This window comes from Corticium candelabrum, chromosome 13, assembly GCF_963422355.1.
Source record: "Corticium candelabrum chromosome 13, ooCorCand1.1, whole genome shotgun sequence".
Classification (NCBI taxonomy): domain Eukaryota; kingdom Metazoa; phylum Porifera; class Homoscleromorpha; order Homosclerophorida; family Plakinidae; genus Corticium; species Corticium candelabrum.
This window is the reverse complement of record NC_085097.1, coordinates 2,649,669-2,667,500: the sequence shown is the minus strand read 5'-3', so window position 1 is coordinate 2,667,500 and position 17,832 is coordinate 2,649,669. Positions and strand designations below refer to the sequence as shown.

Genomic DNA, 17,832 nt, shown 5'->3' with positions numbered 1-17,832 from the left:
AATGATCATAGCTCAAAATTTAGCAATCAGATCATTCAATTGCATCATACTTGTATCACATATTTATGAAATTAACCAAGACTGTTTAGCAATAATTACCCATTCAAAGACATACTTCCATTGTTTTGCACAGGCAAGTGTACTGTAGCAGATAACAATTTGAGGCATAAACCTTAAAACTAGTTATTGAACTAAGCGAGTGAATAGAGAGAATACAACTGCAACTAGATCACGTTAGAGTTTGATCTTTGCTTGATTTGCTAATGCCAGTCATTACTTCCTAGGTCTGTTCCGGATGAAACTCCTCGTATTGCTCGAGTCAAAACCATCAACAACAATACAGAACGAGGAGTCGTTCGCAATGAAATTATGATTACATTTGATACTATCAATATGGCAAACTTTATTCTTGAGTTTCTCTATCCTGTGACATGCACCTCTCATGCAAGATGCCCTCTTTTCATGACGCAAACTAATCACAGACGTTGGGGACTTGTGGGGATATCAAGAGGTTATGCAGTTGCTGTATACCCTGCAGCAGACTCTAACGATGAAACTGATCCCTTCCGGGTTGCTTATCCAAACGCAACTTGGGGCTTGATCAGACGTCGAGCCTGGTTGGCAAGTCGTGCAGTTGACTATCTTGTCACATTAGATGTGATTGATCAAGAGAAAATAGCAATTACTGGTCACAGTCGTAATGGGAAACAATCAATGATTGCAGCTGCTTTTGATGATCGATTCACGGCCGTCATTTCATCATCATCTGGTGTCCCTGCCATGTCTCCATATCGTTTCACTTCATCGTTCACTTTCTCGGAGTCTCCGTCATCTAAGTGGCCCAATGCCCCTGATAGTCTCAATTGTTCATGTTCAAGAAGTCCAGATCATCGTCCTACGATTCCACAATGTTGCTGGTGGTTGCCCTCTCTTACTCAATTTGAAGGAAAGGAAAATGAAATTCCAATCGATTCACATGGTCTTCTTGGTCTGATAGCGCCTCGATTCATGTTGAGTGAATGTGCTTGGACTGACCCTTGCGATCCTTCATTTGCTGTTGAAAGATCATACTGTGCTGGCAAAGAAGTTTACAAGTTTATGAACGTTAGTGAAAGATTACGAATACATTACAGACCAGGGCAACATCATGGATTTGAAGACTTAGAAAACTACTTTGACTGGTTTGATTACGCTTTTGGGCGTGGGCAAACATCATCAAGTGATTTTCTGGAAGAACGTCTACATAATTTTGATTGGAATTCATGGAATAGCAGTTCTTCAACATTGCATCCAGATATACCTCTACAAAATGCAAGCCTTTTGTACAAACTGCAATGGATGTTGGGAGAGAGTCCAGGCGGACCAGTTACAAGCCCTGGAGGTTCCTATGCAGTTGAATATCATGGATACATCGATGACATGCTTGGCAAGGGATCTCAGCTGTATGAAGTGATTGATGGTGTTGTCAAAATGACAGTAAACTTTGGATGTTACATATACGGTAATGTCTATTATCCAGACAACTACAAGTCATCAACCATACCGGCTGTCGTTTGGTTGCACCCATTCTCTTACCAAGGAGGATATATTGAGAACTATCCACACGATTCTCAACGAATGTACCATCGACTGGCCAAAGAAGGATTTCTCGTGCTAGCATATGACCAAATCGGGTTTGGAGAGCGTCTCCTTGATGGCACACCATCTCAATTCTACAAAAGATACCCAAACTGGTCATTGCTTGGCAGCATGGTGCATGATGTTCAATCGGCTATCGATTTTCTTACTGCTGATCAAAATGGTAGCCATCCTGATGGTCTTCCTCTCTTCAGTTTCTATCACAAACATTATCCTCCTGTTCAAAAGAATCATATATATCTTGTTGGTTATTCCATGGGTGGATTAGTTGCATTGCATGCGGCTTCTTTTGATACTCGCATTGCTGGAGTGGCATGTCTTGCTTGTTTAACTCCACTGAGAAACAATTCCTTGTCAAGAACCACAGGAGGCAACCGCAGGCTGTATGAATGGCATGCCTTGCTGCCAAGACTTGGGTGGTTTGAGGGAAACGAAAACAAAATCCCTTATGATTTTGGTGATATCCTACTGTATCTGAAAAACAATACAAGTACTCTGATCGACAGTCCACTGTACGACAGAACGGTAAATCACTGGGCAGTGCAAGATGTCATTGATTACGTCCACAACCAAGCCTCAGACATCGACATGAAATTCGTTTCTACACAAGACATTAACCAACTGAATGACAGAATGCAAGAAAGCACAGTTCAGTGGCTGCATAGCAGACTGTAATCCTGTCACATCATGTCGTCTATAATGTATGAATAATTTGCCATTTTGTTCAATAGCTTGGCATACAAGTTATGCCCTTGTTTATTTTATTCATTTAAGATCTGCAAACACCTGTATATGTTGTTATCAATAATAATCTGCTCACAAAGAGCTTTCATTTTACACCATTATTCTTCATGCACATCTAATTAACCATATCAAATAACATACAAAAACACAAAGTTGTCAACAGAGTACAAGTTGTTACCAATAGGTGGCAAATGAATATAGAATAGAAACTAAATTGAAATGGCACATGGCTGTCTAGTATGACTGATAGTGAAGATTCAACAGACTTAAAAAGGCAATTTAACAGCAGTTTGAATATCATCAAAACCAATTTAATGATTCATGCACAATTGCTCACATATAAGAATCTCTAACCAACAGTCTTGACAGATTAGTTCTACACCTCAGTCTTCAACAATTACACACGTTGCCATCTTTCCTACGTTCATGTAAATGCGACAGTTCTCGGAAGATGTCATTCAACATGACTGAATTTTTACAAGTTGTGTGACCTGTATGAAGCGACACAATGTATGCAAACTTGCAAGGCAATGCACAACCACTTCTCTATCCTTTTCACCAAAAGTAAACAAAAACAGGAGTCCTCAGCAACACATTGTTAAACAGTTAGATCAAATCCAAGCAAACTGAAAGAAGATGGCCACACTTCATAAAATTACAGTCATATAATGTGCAGCAAAACCGAGAAACTGAGTGAAATGCTTAAGTTATATGTTACCTAAAGTCTCATGCAATACCAAAATGTGCTTTGACAGCTGTCACCAGTTCATCTTTTTTGCCTGCACACTTCATACCAACGGACTTGAGAAAATCTTTCAACACCGGAACAGTCAACTTTGACAACTATACAAAAAAAATCATTACAACACAACCACCACATTCTAAATTGAAAGTATTGACACCGTTCCATTCTGTGCATGAGCGGCAACGTCTACAGTCACTTCTGCAAGAACTCGAGCTCGTTTGGGTTCACTAGCAGTAGATGAAGCAGCCTAATAAGCATCATATAAATCACACACTGTTTACATACTGTTTAACTTGATGCAGTTACCCGTTTCTTAGGCTGCTTGCCTACAGGGTCATAATCTGCAGGATACACTAAATCAATAAATTCCTTGAGAATCTTGCCAGTGCGTTTCTCAATCATTTCAGTGTCTGGCTCTACAGCAACAATTACACTGTCAAGATATAATTTCTTCTTTCCCTCTCAACCGCACCTGTCAAGTCAACAAGTGCCTCTGGTGTATCTCGATCAAGAGCAAGTGCCTCTAGGTTTTTGTAGTGTGCTTGAAGTGCTGTTGACAGAGTAAATTAAGTCATCCCATAATAAATTATAAAACAGAAATACGCCACCTGGATTTTCAAATGCATCTGGCTTGAAGGTAAAAGTAAGCTTCTTGACTATTTCCTTTGCCTTGTCGACTTGTGTCAAATTGGCTAAAGCATGCAAAGAAGCAGAAATCACGTCAAGCTCAAAATTATGTTGTCCGGTTTCCCACAAATTAACCTCTTGGTGTCTCTTCATATTTCAGTTTGCGCATGTCTTCAGCAAATGGTAAATAAATGACATGAAATCCAGCTGGAGAAATCTGGACTTTGTTGCTATCAAGCACTTCTCTCTAATAAATAAAAATGAAAACAAAACACTCTAGTGATAGAAGTAGTGCCAGTTGTGCAACAAAGTCTAAACAGACAAAACAACAAAAAACATTCATATTTCCAGGTAACGTTGTCATGGATAGCATTAGTTAAGCCGTGCTAGATGGTTTTCTGCAGTAGTAGTATCACAAACTGGGCTAACTGGATTCAATAGCACTTAGACTTAATCCCTTGTCCAGTGTTCTGCCCAGGATCTTCTGAGTGGTGGTCGAGCATCTGCTGCATTAAGGGGCGTAGTTTATTTTCTAGGCGTGGCTTACATAATCTAATAGGCAAATTCACTACTACAACAAACAAACAAATGTCTTCTAGTTAACACTGAATGCCTAATTATGTTTTCTCTATTCGGTTTCCATTCTCTTCATCCCTGGTAGAATTCGCCACTAAGTACTTGCAACCATCGCTACTCCTGATGCTTTCACTGATGCTGGAAGTTTTATCTGGCTCCAATCAATAAAGTTTCTGGAAGAAATACTTCAGTAAAGACATCTTGATTAGACATCTTGACAATTTCCGAGAAAATAGAGCAAACTCCTGGACAATCAAGCATTGTCGCAAAACAGACAAAGTGCCAAACAGAATGTATCGTATTGCACTGTTGATGGTCCATGATCTGAAAGAGCAGACTAAGAAAGCTGCAACTTCTGTCACCAGTCTCACATCTATGTTACGGCATAGTTAGACGTCTGCCAGCTGCAGGTTTCGAACAGCCAGTGCAGTTTGAAAAAGTGCTCACCTTCCAATGGTCATCAGCTTGGAGCAAGGAAACACCAGCTAAAATATAGTCGTAGTTGGAACATGCGTAGTGATGATCGGGCCTGAATACCTCCGACCACAGTGGGCAGAACCCTGCTTGTCATCATAACAGCACTACTTCAATCTACAAGGACCATGATAAACACACAACTTTTGTCTAGAAGAGTATAAGGCTAAGGACACTTGAAGCAGTGCTTGCTTCCAATGCTTGTAAAAGATTATTACAACAAGACCGATCTGTTTAAGAACGTATATGCATAGGTGTAGACATGCACACATACACTGATGTTTTCCAATTTGTCAAACTTATTTGCTTATATTGCTATGGTACGCAAACCTCCCACGTAACTCCCACCATTTCTTGCATTCACCAATTGCCTTATCGCAGGTCTTATCACTTGCACATACTATTTCTTCATCTCCATTTCAAATGGTATGATTCACTGTCATTTGCGGAGTCTGCGTCTCTTTCTTAGCTTTCTCTCTTCCACACTGTGCTTTCTTGTCATGTTGCATGTTTCGTTAATTAACTTAAGTTTTCCAGGAATAGAGCTCTTACAATAAAGATATCAAATTTCTGCCAGTTGAGCATCCATTAGTCAACAAACACTTCATGATTAGGATATTAGATTCATGTAAGCACACCTTATAAACGTTCACTGTAGTGCCAACAAGTGCACACCATACTAATAGAAATGGTATGTCCAAGTCATAGACAAACAAACAAACAATCAGACAGATGACCAAATAAACAAACAATAGACAGTAAAGTAGACATACACGTACATATGCAAGATAACTAATAAAACTAAAATCACAGTATTAAATGCTCACTTGCGGAACAAGAGCAACAAATGATGGTGCTGATGAAACCCTGGGCACAAACCTACATATTGCAATAACATCACGAGCCAACGTCTGTTGCAGCAAAGCATTAAAAAGCTTCGTACTGCCAATAATACTCTATAAATACAAAAGCACAAATTACATTTCTGTGTTTTATCTAGAAATCTCCTAAATTATGAGTTTAATACTAATCTGAGATGTCTGCATGAAGACAATTCGAAGCCTTTACTTGATCGCACAAAAGCCTCATCGTCTACTGCATGCAAGCAATGTAGTGGCAAACCATTCAATATGTTGTTGTCAGCTATGCTTCATTAGAAAGACCAGAAAAATGCCAAAGACAACCAAGAAATGAGATTCCTAACTATCAGTATGCCTTCCTTGACAAACACTGCCATGCAGTTTACATCTTTAAGTTAATAAGAAATTGAGAAAGAAACTATAACCAGCAACTTCTGCATATGCAGACAAAAACTTATTATTGTAACATCTGTCCAAAACAAATATTTTCCATTATGCATCATATCAAACTTTTATACCCTCAGCATCGAGTGCGTGCACAGGACTGCCAAAAATGTCCAGCATTCAAGCAGGAAAATCGATACATAAGTGACAAGATGAATGGATAGAATGAATGCCAACCCCACAATAAAATGTCAGCAAATTAAAGTGGTGCTATGCTGGACATGCACAAGAAATGACAAAAACTACTTACAGATTCATCAGGGTAGATAAAATTTGCAGGCTTCACGTAAAAGTAACGTTTCAACGATGTCTTTGGTTTGAAACCCATCAATAATAGGCCTATCAACAACCACAATAATAAATAAATTGAATATACTGAAATGTAAAGTCATAGTCAACAAACCTGGGTCAGCAAAGTGCTTCATCACACCTACTTCATTCTTTTCAAACACAACCCTTTCACCACCAAAGTCATACCAGCTCTTGATATCAGTAGGCATCAGTATCGTACCCGTATCCTATACGATAATGAATGATGCAGTATTCAGCAAATTGTTGAAACCATAAAGTACCAGCAACAAAGAAAAATGGCCAAACTCACAGAAATTACTAAGAACCACACACACACACACACACACACACACACACACACACACACACACACACACACACACACACGCACACACACACACACACACGCACACACACACACACACACACCACACTAAACAAACAAACAAATAAAAACTGGGCAAAAACAACGATAATCATCAACACCAGTGATAACAATGAGTGCAGCACCATTCTTTAGTCAGATTGATGGGTTGTTAGTCATTGGTCTAACCATGGCATTAGTATAACCCTAGTGCATGCGTGTCTCTAGCCTTGAACTTCTAGATCAGAGAGCGTGCAAACCACGCATACCACACAAAGTCTGGACCAAAACGATACTAAAATGATTTCGGAAGTACTAATCAAAAGCGATCCTAAATGGTAGTCTAACAGCGTAGGATCGCTTTACCTAGTTCAGTAATGAGATGGAAAGATACAGCGCTTTGCATTACACAAACCTAAATGCCATGGGGATCTCACAGACAAAGAAGAGACATCCGCTGTGTTTGCGGTGATATCTTGGCATGAAACGACCACTCTTCGATTCTGCGGCAGAACGCTAGTTAATCTAACTGGTTGACCAGTGAGACCACCGCTCGACCGGTTGTCAACGGTGATGGTCTAGCGACGCTGCTGTGCATGTCCTCTCACGGCAAGCTAGAAAAGATCGAAGAACTGAAGCTGAACCTAAAACTAAGATGTGTGCATGCACCAGAGTCTCCATTCACGACTCTAGCGTGCACTTAGAGCCAAAGAGAATTTCTCACATGCTTAATCAGCATTAGTGCACTTAGCATAACCAATTACTGCTAAACCAATCAGAATTTAGAGCCAATGTTCCGGATCTAAGACGCTGATTGGCTTAGAAGGCTATTTCCAAAATCATTTTAGTACCGTTCTGGTCCAGACTAGAGTTTACGTGCTTTGCACGCTCTCTGGTCTGGAAGTTCGAGGCTAGCATGCCTCGTGTTAATGACAAAAAGCAACGAATGTGTGTGTGTGTGTGTGTGTGTGTGTGTGTGTGTGTGTGTGTGTGTGTGTGTGTGTGTGTGTGTGTGTGTGTGTGTGTGTGTGTGTGTGTGTGTGTGTGTGTGTGTGTGTGTGTGTGAAACGTAGAGTGTTCACAAACCGAGGATTTAGCAAGAACACAAAACTGAGAGTCTTTAGATCACTAGTGATGCCAGTTTTACTAAATGGTTGTGAGACTTCGGCAATCACTCAAGTAGATATTCGAAGACTGAACACTTTTCATATGCGCTGTATTAGATCTATCTTGGGTGTATCAAGACTGAACAAGATAAGAAATTCCCTCAATTCGAAATCTGCCAAGGAAGAACCAATTGAACGTCAAATTCAACATCAAAGATTGCAGTGGCTTGGTCATTTACAACAGATGAACGTCTCTTGTCCACAAAAGTTGTTGCTGAGAAGCAAGTTGCATAATGTGAAACACCCTCAGCATGGTCCAAAGAACAGGTGGATTGATACCATTCAACAAGACCTGGTGTCATTGAATATTGACCTATCACAAGCCAATGACCGCTCTTGCGATGCCGAAGCCCATAGTGGGTATGGCGGAATTCCAGGTGTGTTGTGTGTCCGTGTGTGTGTGTGTGTGTGTGTGTGTGTGTGTGTGTGTGTGTGTGTGTGTGTGTTTGTGTGTGTGTGTGTGTGTGTGTGTGTGTGTGTGTGTGTGTGTGTGTGTGTGTGTGTGTGTGTCGTGAATGAGAGACAATGCAGTTTCCTAATACATCAATTTCAACATTGCCTATGCCTCACCCATACCTCACAAATATACTTTGTCCTTGTTTTCACTTCCTGATTCACCCTTTCATCCAACTTCACAACAGCCCCTTTCTTAGTCGACCTAACTAATGCAAATCTACAAACACATGTGCATATCACTAAAGTGTACACATTTCTGGCATTCAAATTTACTAACACTCGAACATTCATTTCAAGTCCAGGTCCAAGATGAAATGGAACGTTCATCAAAGAACGTTTCTTATGATCCTTCGCTCGAACCCTAATACAAATAATATCTATACTGATAGAAAGCAAGTTAACACATCACAAGAAACGACAAATGCACAAAGACAGTCCAAGAGAACAAATACAAGAAATAATTAATTCACATGCACATGCAATAAATATATTTGTACTGAACATAATGTGTGTGTCACTTACTATAAATTTAAGATGCTCCTAAGTCCAAGTTTATAAAGACAAATACACACAAACCATCATCATCACCAAACCTTGACAGTAATTCTTCAAACTTATCGGATGTGTTCGGCAAACAACCCACATCTTCATCATCAGGTATAACAATGATGTCCTGCCACAGTGATTATATGTACAGTCACGCGTCACTTATCCAACCCCTTGGAACAGACCCCTGTTGGATAAGCGAAAATGTTGGATAACTGAAGCTGTTACGAACTCAACTATTGTTCATATTATACGGCATTTTTCCACTTTAGGTATACTGAAGTAGATGTAGAATGAATGTAAACGTAGATGAATGTAGAATACAGTGAGAAGAAACGCTTGAACTCACTCTCAACTTGTTTCAAGAAACAACTGACATGCACGTGGATGTGCATGGTAGGTACATCACTACGCAGCTGACCAGCCACATAATCACCCATGTGACAAGCTTGATCTGTCGGATAACAGGTGTGTCGGATAAGTGAACGCCGGGTAACTGACACGCGACTGTATACTTCAAAGAAACATGGCTGTCCACCAATAAAACTGACTTGATAAAATGCAGACACATCAAAAGTGCCTCCAACAGGACTCAAATGCATCAGCTCCAACTCAATGCCATTTTCATAAAGATCCTACAATGAACATGCAATTGATTCATACATTGTCATTTCTTTAATTAAAACTTAATAAAATGTATTTGTGCATGAAAACTTTCTAGCCAGAAATTATGCAATGCAAACGTAGAATAACAGTTGCTGTTCCCGACTGGTTGTCTGACAATTGTCTTCTGTTGGCAGGTTCAGCAAAATGCTAACCCTTTATCAAGATTATAGTAAGTTTATTACATATAGTACAGTATGGTCAACCTCCTCTCAAAATACAGGAAAGCAAAGAAGTAATATGTCATACTGTATAAATATTATTATAGTGTACCTTCTCTAAGGTACCAAATCTACGGAAAAGATGCACTCATGTTAGACGTAGAAGTTACTTTCATATTGTTAAGGTTAAGGTTACAATTGGGATCTCATTACATATTCCATTTCACAGTAAGAGAAATAACACATGCATTCCAAATTATTACATTTTTCAAAATTCCCCAAACACCACAGCACATTCGCATTAGACTAATACTGGCTTTACACTAGACGATTTGACTTGAGCCAAATTGGCTTGAGCCTGTCCCATGCTAATTTGGCCCCGTGTAAATGGTGTTGGCATAAGCTAAGTGGAATTAGCCCGTGCTAAATTAGCCCAAGCTAAACTATAGGGTCAGACTCAAACTAAACCTAAACCACATGTTACAATACACAAAACGTATTTCCTGCTGCTTATTTCGAGATTATTGTCAAAATGGCAAGGCGTAGTACGAGCACGTGAACTTCTCATGGTGAAAACTGGACTGATGTGGAAGACTGATCGACAGTATCGTCTTCTTCATGCACTTGCACAAAGCATGCCAGACCCATGCCCAGTTAGCCCAGTTAGTGTAAACACGCCACCAATCCTGCCAAATTAGCATGGACAAGACTCCATCAAGTCAAATCGTCTAGTCTAGTGTAATTTCAGTATAATCTAATGTGAAAGTGCTTTGGCTATTCACTCTAATGATTACTGAGTAAATTAATGACTGAGTGACAAATAGTAAATTTGCAGCTCACTATGTGTAATTCACAATCAGAAAGAAAGGGTGCAAACTGCTAGATCTCACTTTCAATTTAGTTCTGAACTGTTTGAACTGATTCCCACAGTTCTGTCCAAAAGGCTGCAACTGCTAGAACTGATGGCACACTATTTGCTGACAACAAACTGACAGTTTCGTGCGCTCTATTGCTTCGAGTGAGGAAGATTGGTATCCATCACAAAGTCAACAAGAGGCACTGTTAGCTGAAGTCGCTCTGGTAATCAATGAATTCATTTTATTGGGAAATGACGAAGCCGTAGTAAGCGTTGACATTGCTTCGGTTAGCAGTTCTGGTTCACAAAGTAGATTTTTGTTCGATTTAGTTCTGGTTCTGCCGGTTCCTACAGTTCCGACCGCCCTCATTTTCAGTTCTAGAACTGCAAATAGAATGCACCACAAAGACTCAGAACTAAATCGAACAAAAAATCTGCTTATGAACTGGAACTGCTAATTAATTATAACCAAAACAATGTCAATGCCTAGTACGACTTCATCAGCTACTGATTCACTACAGAGTGACTTCAGCTAACAGTGCCTCTTGTTGACCTTGTGATGGATGCCAATCTTTCTCAAATAAAGCGATAGAGCGCACAAAACTATCAGTATTGCTGTCTGCAAATAGTGCACCATCATATAAAATACTAACAAATTTAATATTAAAAACACCTCCATTATCACTCTTCCCGGACTTTGCAGAAGAGAGGCGTGGTGTGTCAGTCCTAGCATCAAACTTCCCGACCAGACAGCATGCCGTCAGTTCTAGCAGTTCCAGCTCCTTGGACGGACCTGTCGAAATCAGTTCAAACAGTTCCAGAACTAAATCAAACAAGAGTTCTAGCAGTTCTGCCGGAACTGCAAATCGAATGCGCCCATAGTCTGCTAACTCTTCACTAGAGTCATACATCAATTATCGGACACTGGCGTACGAAACCAGACAAAGATTTCTTGTATCTAAGGCATGAATGTAGAGAGTAGTCATATGGTAACACGACGTGCTAGATTCAGCTTGATTACTTGCCATACTGCTGTTCACAGTGACAAAACAGAACTTACGCCGCTTTCCTGTATATTAGACATGCCCATCTAATATCAAAAGGGTTTTGCTTTTGACGGTACCACAGTTCACTGTCTGCACCTTGAAAGAATAGGTACACGTCTCTTCTACTCGCAGTGATAACAACAGATCGACAGTGTTGCACGTTGCTCTTCAGAAAGCTGAACAAAAGGGCGGATCTTGTACTGTAATATCGAACACCCGAGTTTGCTTCATGTGAGTGCAAATAGGTAAGAACCACAATGAATTGTGTTAATACTGACTGCGGATGTTTTGTAAATGCCCAATGAGCATCAAGAGCCTTTAACTCGTCTCTGTATTGAAAGAATTAGCTACATATGGCCGTCCACAAACAAATCATTGAATCTACAGGTGCTAAACTGAGAACATTTATAGCCCTCCCTCACCTAGCACGTCCTGAACATCGCCATCATTCGCGAACAAATGAATCTAGAGACAGAGGTAGCAGATAGCCTCGCTTAGCCAGATGCTACCGTCGCGTCATACACACACGTCGCCTTGACATCTAGAACAGGGCTCTTTGTGATTGTAGTTGTCTATTGCACGTCTATATTGACCATACATGCATCATAAGAGTCGTTTCAAAATCTACTTTTCTCTCCAAATACTTCTTTTGTTTGATACGAAGACAAGTCAAAGACTTTCCGTGCTCTGTGGGCATTTAGTACACGTCTGCAGTCAACATTAACACAATTCTTCACGGTTCTAGCCTATATTGCACTCGCATCAAGCAAATCGGGTGTACGATATTAGAGAACAAGACTCGCCCTTCTTCTTAAGCTTCCTGAAGAGCAACGAGCAAGGTGCCGATCTGTTGTTATCACTGCAAGTAGAAGAGACATGTACCTATTATTTCAAGGTGCAGACAGTGAACTGTGGTAACGTCGAAAGCACAAACCGGCGGCTGTCCGATATTTGATGGGCGTGTCCAATATACGGAAGCAGCAGCAAAGGTTCTATTTTGTCATCGTGAACAGCAATACGCCAAGTGATCAAGCTGAATCTAGCAAGTCGTGTTACCGTGTGACTACCCTCTACATTCATGCCTTAGATACAAGAAATCTTCGTCTAGTTTCCGTACGCCAGTGTCCGATATTGGGGAGTGTCCAATAATTAATGTATGACTCTGCATGTTGAAATGAAATAGTAGCTCTTACCTTTGCTTTTGTCCTTGCCTGTCGCTGCAATAAATAATCAAGCAGTAAATAATGAAACCAATAAAACATAAGTCAACAGGTGCTGCCTGACCTGCAATGTCACACTGTCCCTGTGAGGATTGTCATTGTCTGTGAACAGCATCACTCTCTTATGACCTATCTTCTGTGCACTAACAATCAATACAGAGAAAGTAAATTCAGATAATAATAACACTTTCCTGGCTAAGTAATACAAACCTGTTGGCAAACATATTTGAACAGATCCATAACACATCGTAGAGTGAGAAGAGAGAGCTGTGACCAAACTTGGTTTTGAAAGTAGCATGGACATCACCTACAAAAACAACAAACAATCAATTGCACCCATAAAAACGCTAATCTAAGAAAAAACACAGAATACATTTATAAAGCATGAGTCCTTTGAAGTAGAATTGAATGTTACTGTCTATTGCAAATTGGTAACCAGAACTAATGCCAAAAGATATGATCAATACAAATGTCTGCTAATTGCCAAGCATAGCGAGGCTTCTAATCCGGGTCGCACAACATAAAGGAGAGTGGTCCTGTATGGCAATCCATCAAGCTCTTGGTGTGTGTGTGTGTGTGTGTGTGTGTGTGTGTGTGTGTGTGTGTGTGTGTGTGTGTGTGTGTAGTGTGTGCATATATTTTGAAGCAGGTCTTATAATGAAACGTGGTCGTGGGGAGGAGAAATTTGTGGTTCATGTGTACACACAGAGAAATCGTTTCCGTGTCCGACTACAGCTCAGTATAGAATGATTTGTGTAAGTGACCAAATGACTACGAAAAATCTTCACGAAGTTCTGTCGCCCCATCCTATTGTATTGTAGCTAGGGATTGTGTGTTCTTGACAACCAATAAACACCTTCAGAAGCTGAATGTCACCTACAGTCAACTATTCACATGTCCCGTACTACAGTATGATCAATCCATAATTACTACACTGTGCTGTATCTAATACTGCAGATAGTCAATGTTTGCCGATATCAATTTATATGTCAACAAATATACCATACCACTGACGTTTTAGCAAAACTGAGTGCATACCTAGACTGTACATTTCAATTGTCTTGATCATGATAGCAAAACGACGACTACATATCAGGCATATACATGTAATCTAAATTACTAGGAAGTTTGCATGTTTACTTCCATGACAGGGTTTCAACAAATATGTATTGTCTAGCTAGGGCACAGCAATTCAGTAGATGATCAGAAAACTCCATTGCAACGTGTTACTCACCAATGCAAGGCGCCACCTACGGGTACCATACAACTAGTTAATTCACTACCTCATAGACACAGTTTAATGTTTCCTAATCTTGCATTTTACTCACATGGTAAGAGCCATACACCTGATCTAATTTTAGTCAACATAAATTGAAAAAAATTGTGTTTCAATCTAGGAAGAAAATGAAGCACTAAAGTGTCAAATCCTAAGTGCGACGCAGAGCTACAACATGGACAGCTGCTGTACACGTATGGTGGCAAGCCAGCACTGGCAAGCATGCACGTGCACGTCAGTAGACACAAGTATCCCAACACTTGTGTAGAAACTGAAAAGTAGCTGAGAAAGAACAGATGGTCTTATCATCAAATGGTAAATCAGTACGGTGCCTGACTGACTTACATCGATTTGTCGCAGGTTCACCTGTCTGTTTGCTATGACCTTAAACTCGAAAGTCATGCAGTAATCAAAACTACTAGTGGAAAGTTGCAACAACGATATGTTGAGACCACACAAGCAATAACAATGAATGTACGCTATGCATTCCAGAGTTGGTTACATGGTTGTTTCTGTAAAGTCGGTCAGTCACTATTTCAGGTAAAACGACTACTAAAACCCAGCGCATGCACCTAAGGTTAATTAAGATAAGCACAAGACAGTTTCCCACGTAAGATTCAAAAAAGTGGAAATAACTTTTGAATTTCCTTCATATATTAGAAATGACAAACTGTGAGTAGTCTGTGTCGCCAGCACCTCTTGTTTACTTCAGAATAAACTGTCAGTAGCTTCTATATAAGAAAGACATACAAGACAAAAATTTCCTAACCTTCAAGTAACTCTTCAAGTTCTAAAATTCTTCGTGCATCAGGAGTGTCTAGCTCCTACACAAATATACAAAACAAATTTACATGAGAGTGTCACTAAATGCTGTAAATTCAGAATATATAACTGCAATTTAATGTTAATGAATACAACAAGTGATTCTCCATTGTTAAACTAAACTTCACTAATTATTTTTACTACTTTGCGAACGTGCACCACAAATTATTGTGCTAATGCCATTTGAAAAGCATCATGTGTACAATATAACAGATAATGTCGTTTACTTGCTAGTTCAAGGCTGTCGAAATACTGCCGCAGCCGTCAACACGAACATTAAATTGAATAAACAGGGCACAAAAAAGAGGTATAGTGAGTGACACCATTTTGATGAAGCAACCCTAGAGCTGAGATTGAAAAGGTTACTGCTATTCATTAGGACAAAAGTGCAATTCACACTTCCTCTAAGTGTCTGAAATTTGCACTCTCAGAGTCTCTGAAGCTATGGTGCAATATTTCAAGCGCAATCAAGACTCTAAAGCTGGTCCAGGATGGAAAGACATTGGATGAAGTAGAGCTCCCTGCCAAGAAAAGAGGATGGTCTCTTCTTTATTAAAGGATACTGATAAGCTGACAAACCAGTTCATTTAAGGTCATTGTGTTCTCAGTCTGTGAGTTCCTCCATAATCCTATAGCAGCTGCTTATTGTGCACTACAAAGCTCTGTCACTTCTCAAACAAAATTTTTACAATAAAAACGTTAGCATACAAAATTTTATCATTTTTAGGCATCATCATTAAAATGTAAGACCATTATTACTCTGAATTTACAGTAAATAAAAACCTAGAAGTGTGCATGTACAAGTGCATAAAATAGTTCCTTAGCAACACCTAAAACAAACAAGACTGACAATCAATTTAACAGTTGACTTCCTATAACTGAACGTGTCAGTCATAAGTCATTAGCAAAAAGATCCCACAACTGCCAGTGTTTATCTTGTGATTTTGTATCTTAGTATTGTAAAACTCCGCAATTGAAATACGAAAGACTGCTTGTAATACCAAATATCAAATAAAATATATTTCTATATTTTATTGTATTATATATTTATTTGCTATATATTATTTATGTCATGAGCACGAGCGAGTGCAATATGGGCCACTCACAGAGCTCGCACAAGTCATGTACAGGTGCTATATAGAAGCCATATAAACCTGTTACAATGGCAAAGATCATATAGACCTAACAGGGTAATACATTTCCTGTTATTATCTCTACAAATGCATGTGTCACTTATGCTTAATTAAAATGTTAGCCCTCGACGACAGCTCACATAGACCAGTTGTTGTGGCAACAGCAAACACATCATGTTGGTATCATTGACTCCTCCCACTGTCCTCTTACTATGTAATAAGTAAATACAACACGAGTTAGGTCTTCGCGATACCCATGCGACTCTGTTCGTTATGCACAGATGAACAGCAGTTTCATTTGACCTTGTGTGTGTGTGTGTGTGTGTGTGTGTGTGTGTGTGTGTGTGTGTGTGTGTGTGTGTGTGTGTGTGTGTGTACGCACACTACACCTCAGTTGGTTAAAGAATCATCTTATGGAGTAAGTACATTCGGGACCCTACAGGGTTGCAAGTGCAAGTCAGTGATGGCGAGCTATGGTATTATTTCCTTGGGCAAGCAACCCACACACAATTAATTGCCTCTCTCAACTCAAGAGTATAAATGAGTACTTGATCTTTGACTAGGGTAGCAAAGGCCCTCGACTGCGACAAAGTCCATGAGCTGCTGGGGTCCTTCGTGTGCCCACACAACAGTTGGCGTCAGTCAGGGCTCCTGCAAGTACCTGGCCAGACTCCAGAAGATTGCTTAGCACGGCCCATAGCTCCTGCATAGTGCACAAGAAGGCAGCCATCTGGTTGGGGGCTTGACCATCTAACGCCAGCTCCTTATCCATGTTTGCCATTTGTGTGAGCCAATTGCAGTAAAAATTCTGACCACGCCCATGACATAAAACCCTTACAGCATGGTTGGCTGTCCATATGACAACCCTTATCACCTCAATGATTAGACCTTGCCTGGGACTCGGTCAAATATTTTTGTACTAAAACCTGGAACATCTCGGCCAATATTGACAAGCCAACTATGCTATAACTATTACATACTATATCTCATATTATAAATTTATATCAAATAAATTATATTTTATTTAAATTGTATAAAAGTAATGTCAAATAAATTGATATTCACAAAATCAACAATACGCATCCACTTCAATCAGTCTGACACTAGAAAGAAGAATACCTGCAATATGTAGACGTGCTGGAAATCACTGCTGTTCTTGCATTTATCCTGTGAAAAATAGGCAATCAGTCGTGCACACACACCACATACTGACAAGCTTCTATGCATACCGTTGCAAAGAAAACAATGCCCACCAAATCTTTATCACTGCTAATAATCTTGTTGCTCAACACGTTTTTGGCACACTAAAAAACTTATCATATTATCCGGGAGTGCCAATTGAAAAATTTCAGTACCCGTATACACAAACTAAATGCGCTGTCTTCTCCGTCTGTTCGAGGTTCAAACATCGACTCTGAGCAGTCGATGACAAATATCAGACTGTCTTTGCCGCTGACACGAAATGCCTAGTAGAGTAACGCGACCGAAGTCATGCTAATTCACTGCACGTAAGACGGTAGTGCTAATAAACCTGTGCTTCCTCTTCTCCATCTTCATCTCCGTCTAGGCCACCATAATCTGACCACGTCGAAAAGCCCGTGTCCATGGCTGTAGCAACGTACGGGCTTTTGACGCGCCGTTTGCAAGTAGATCACGTGATATAACGCACGTTCCCAGCATGCAGTTTTGCAGTTTCAAATCCAGCAGCTCTCCTCTTTACTGGT

At 40.0% G+C, this 17,832-nt stretch overlaps 2 protein-coding genes across 2 annotated transcripts in view; one reads left to right on the top strand and one right to left on the bottom strand.

The window, feature by feature from the left end:
• Positions 1–2,448, top strand: part of LOC134189076 (uncharacterized) — a 2,879-nt gene extending 431 nt beyond the window's left edge. Inside the window, exon 2 of the mRNA XM_062657307.1 lies at positions 285–2,448. Within this exon, the coding sequence (XP_062513291.1) occupies positions 285–2,313 (2,029 nt within the window). The 3' untranslated portion in view covers positions 2,314–2,448. The remainder of the gene's footprint in view (positions 1–284) is intronic.
• A 499-nt stretch (positions 2,449–2,947) lies between these two features.
• LOC134188944 (X-ray repair cross-complementing protein 5-like) lies at positions 2,948–17,723 on the bottom strand. Its single transcript, XM_062657158.1, has 21 exons — positions 17,640–17,723; positions 17,464–17,574; positions 17,338–17,412; positions 17,228–17,275; positions 14,923–14,977; positions 13,088–13,184; positions 12,942–13,020; positions 12,851–12,874; positions 9,483–9,566; positions 8,979–9,058; positions 8,663–8,746; positions 8,506–8,602; positions 6,512–6,626; positions 6,359–6,447; positions 5,632–5,760; positions 3,890–4,001; positions 3,736–3,819; positions 3,600–3,677; positions 3,434–3,543; positions 3,285–3,374; positions 2,948–3,225 (listed from the first exon to the last, which is right to left on the bottom strand). Exons 1-21 carry the CDS (start codon positions 17,712–17,714, stop codon positions 3,109–3,111), a joined length of 1,833 nt encoding a protein of 610 aa, XP_062513142.1. The 5' UTR covers positions 17,715–17,723; the 3' UTR covers positions 2,948–3,108.
• Positions 17,724–17,832: the final 109 nt, after the last annotated feature.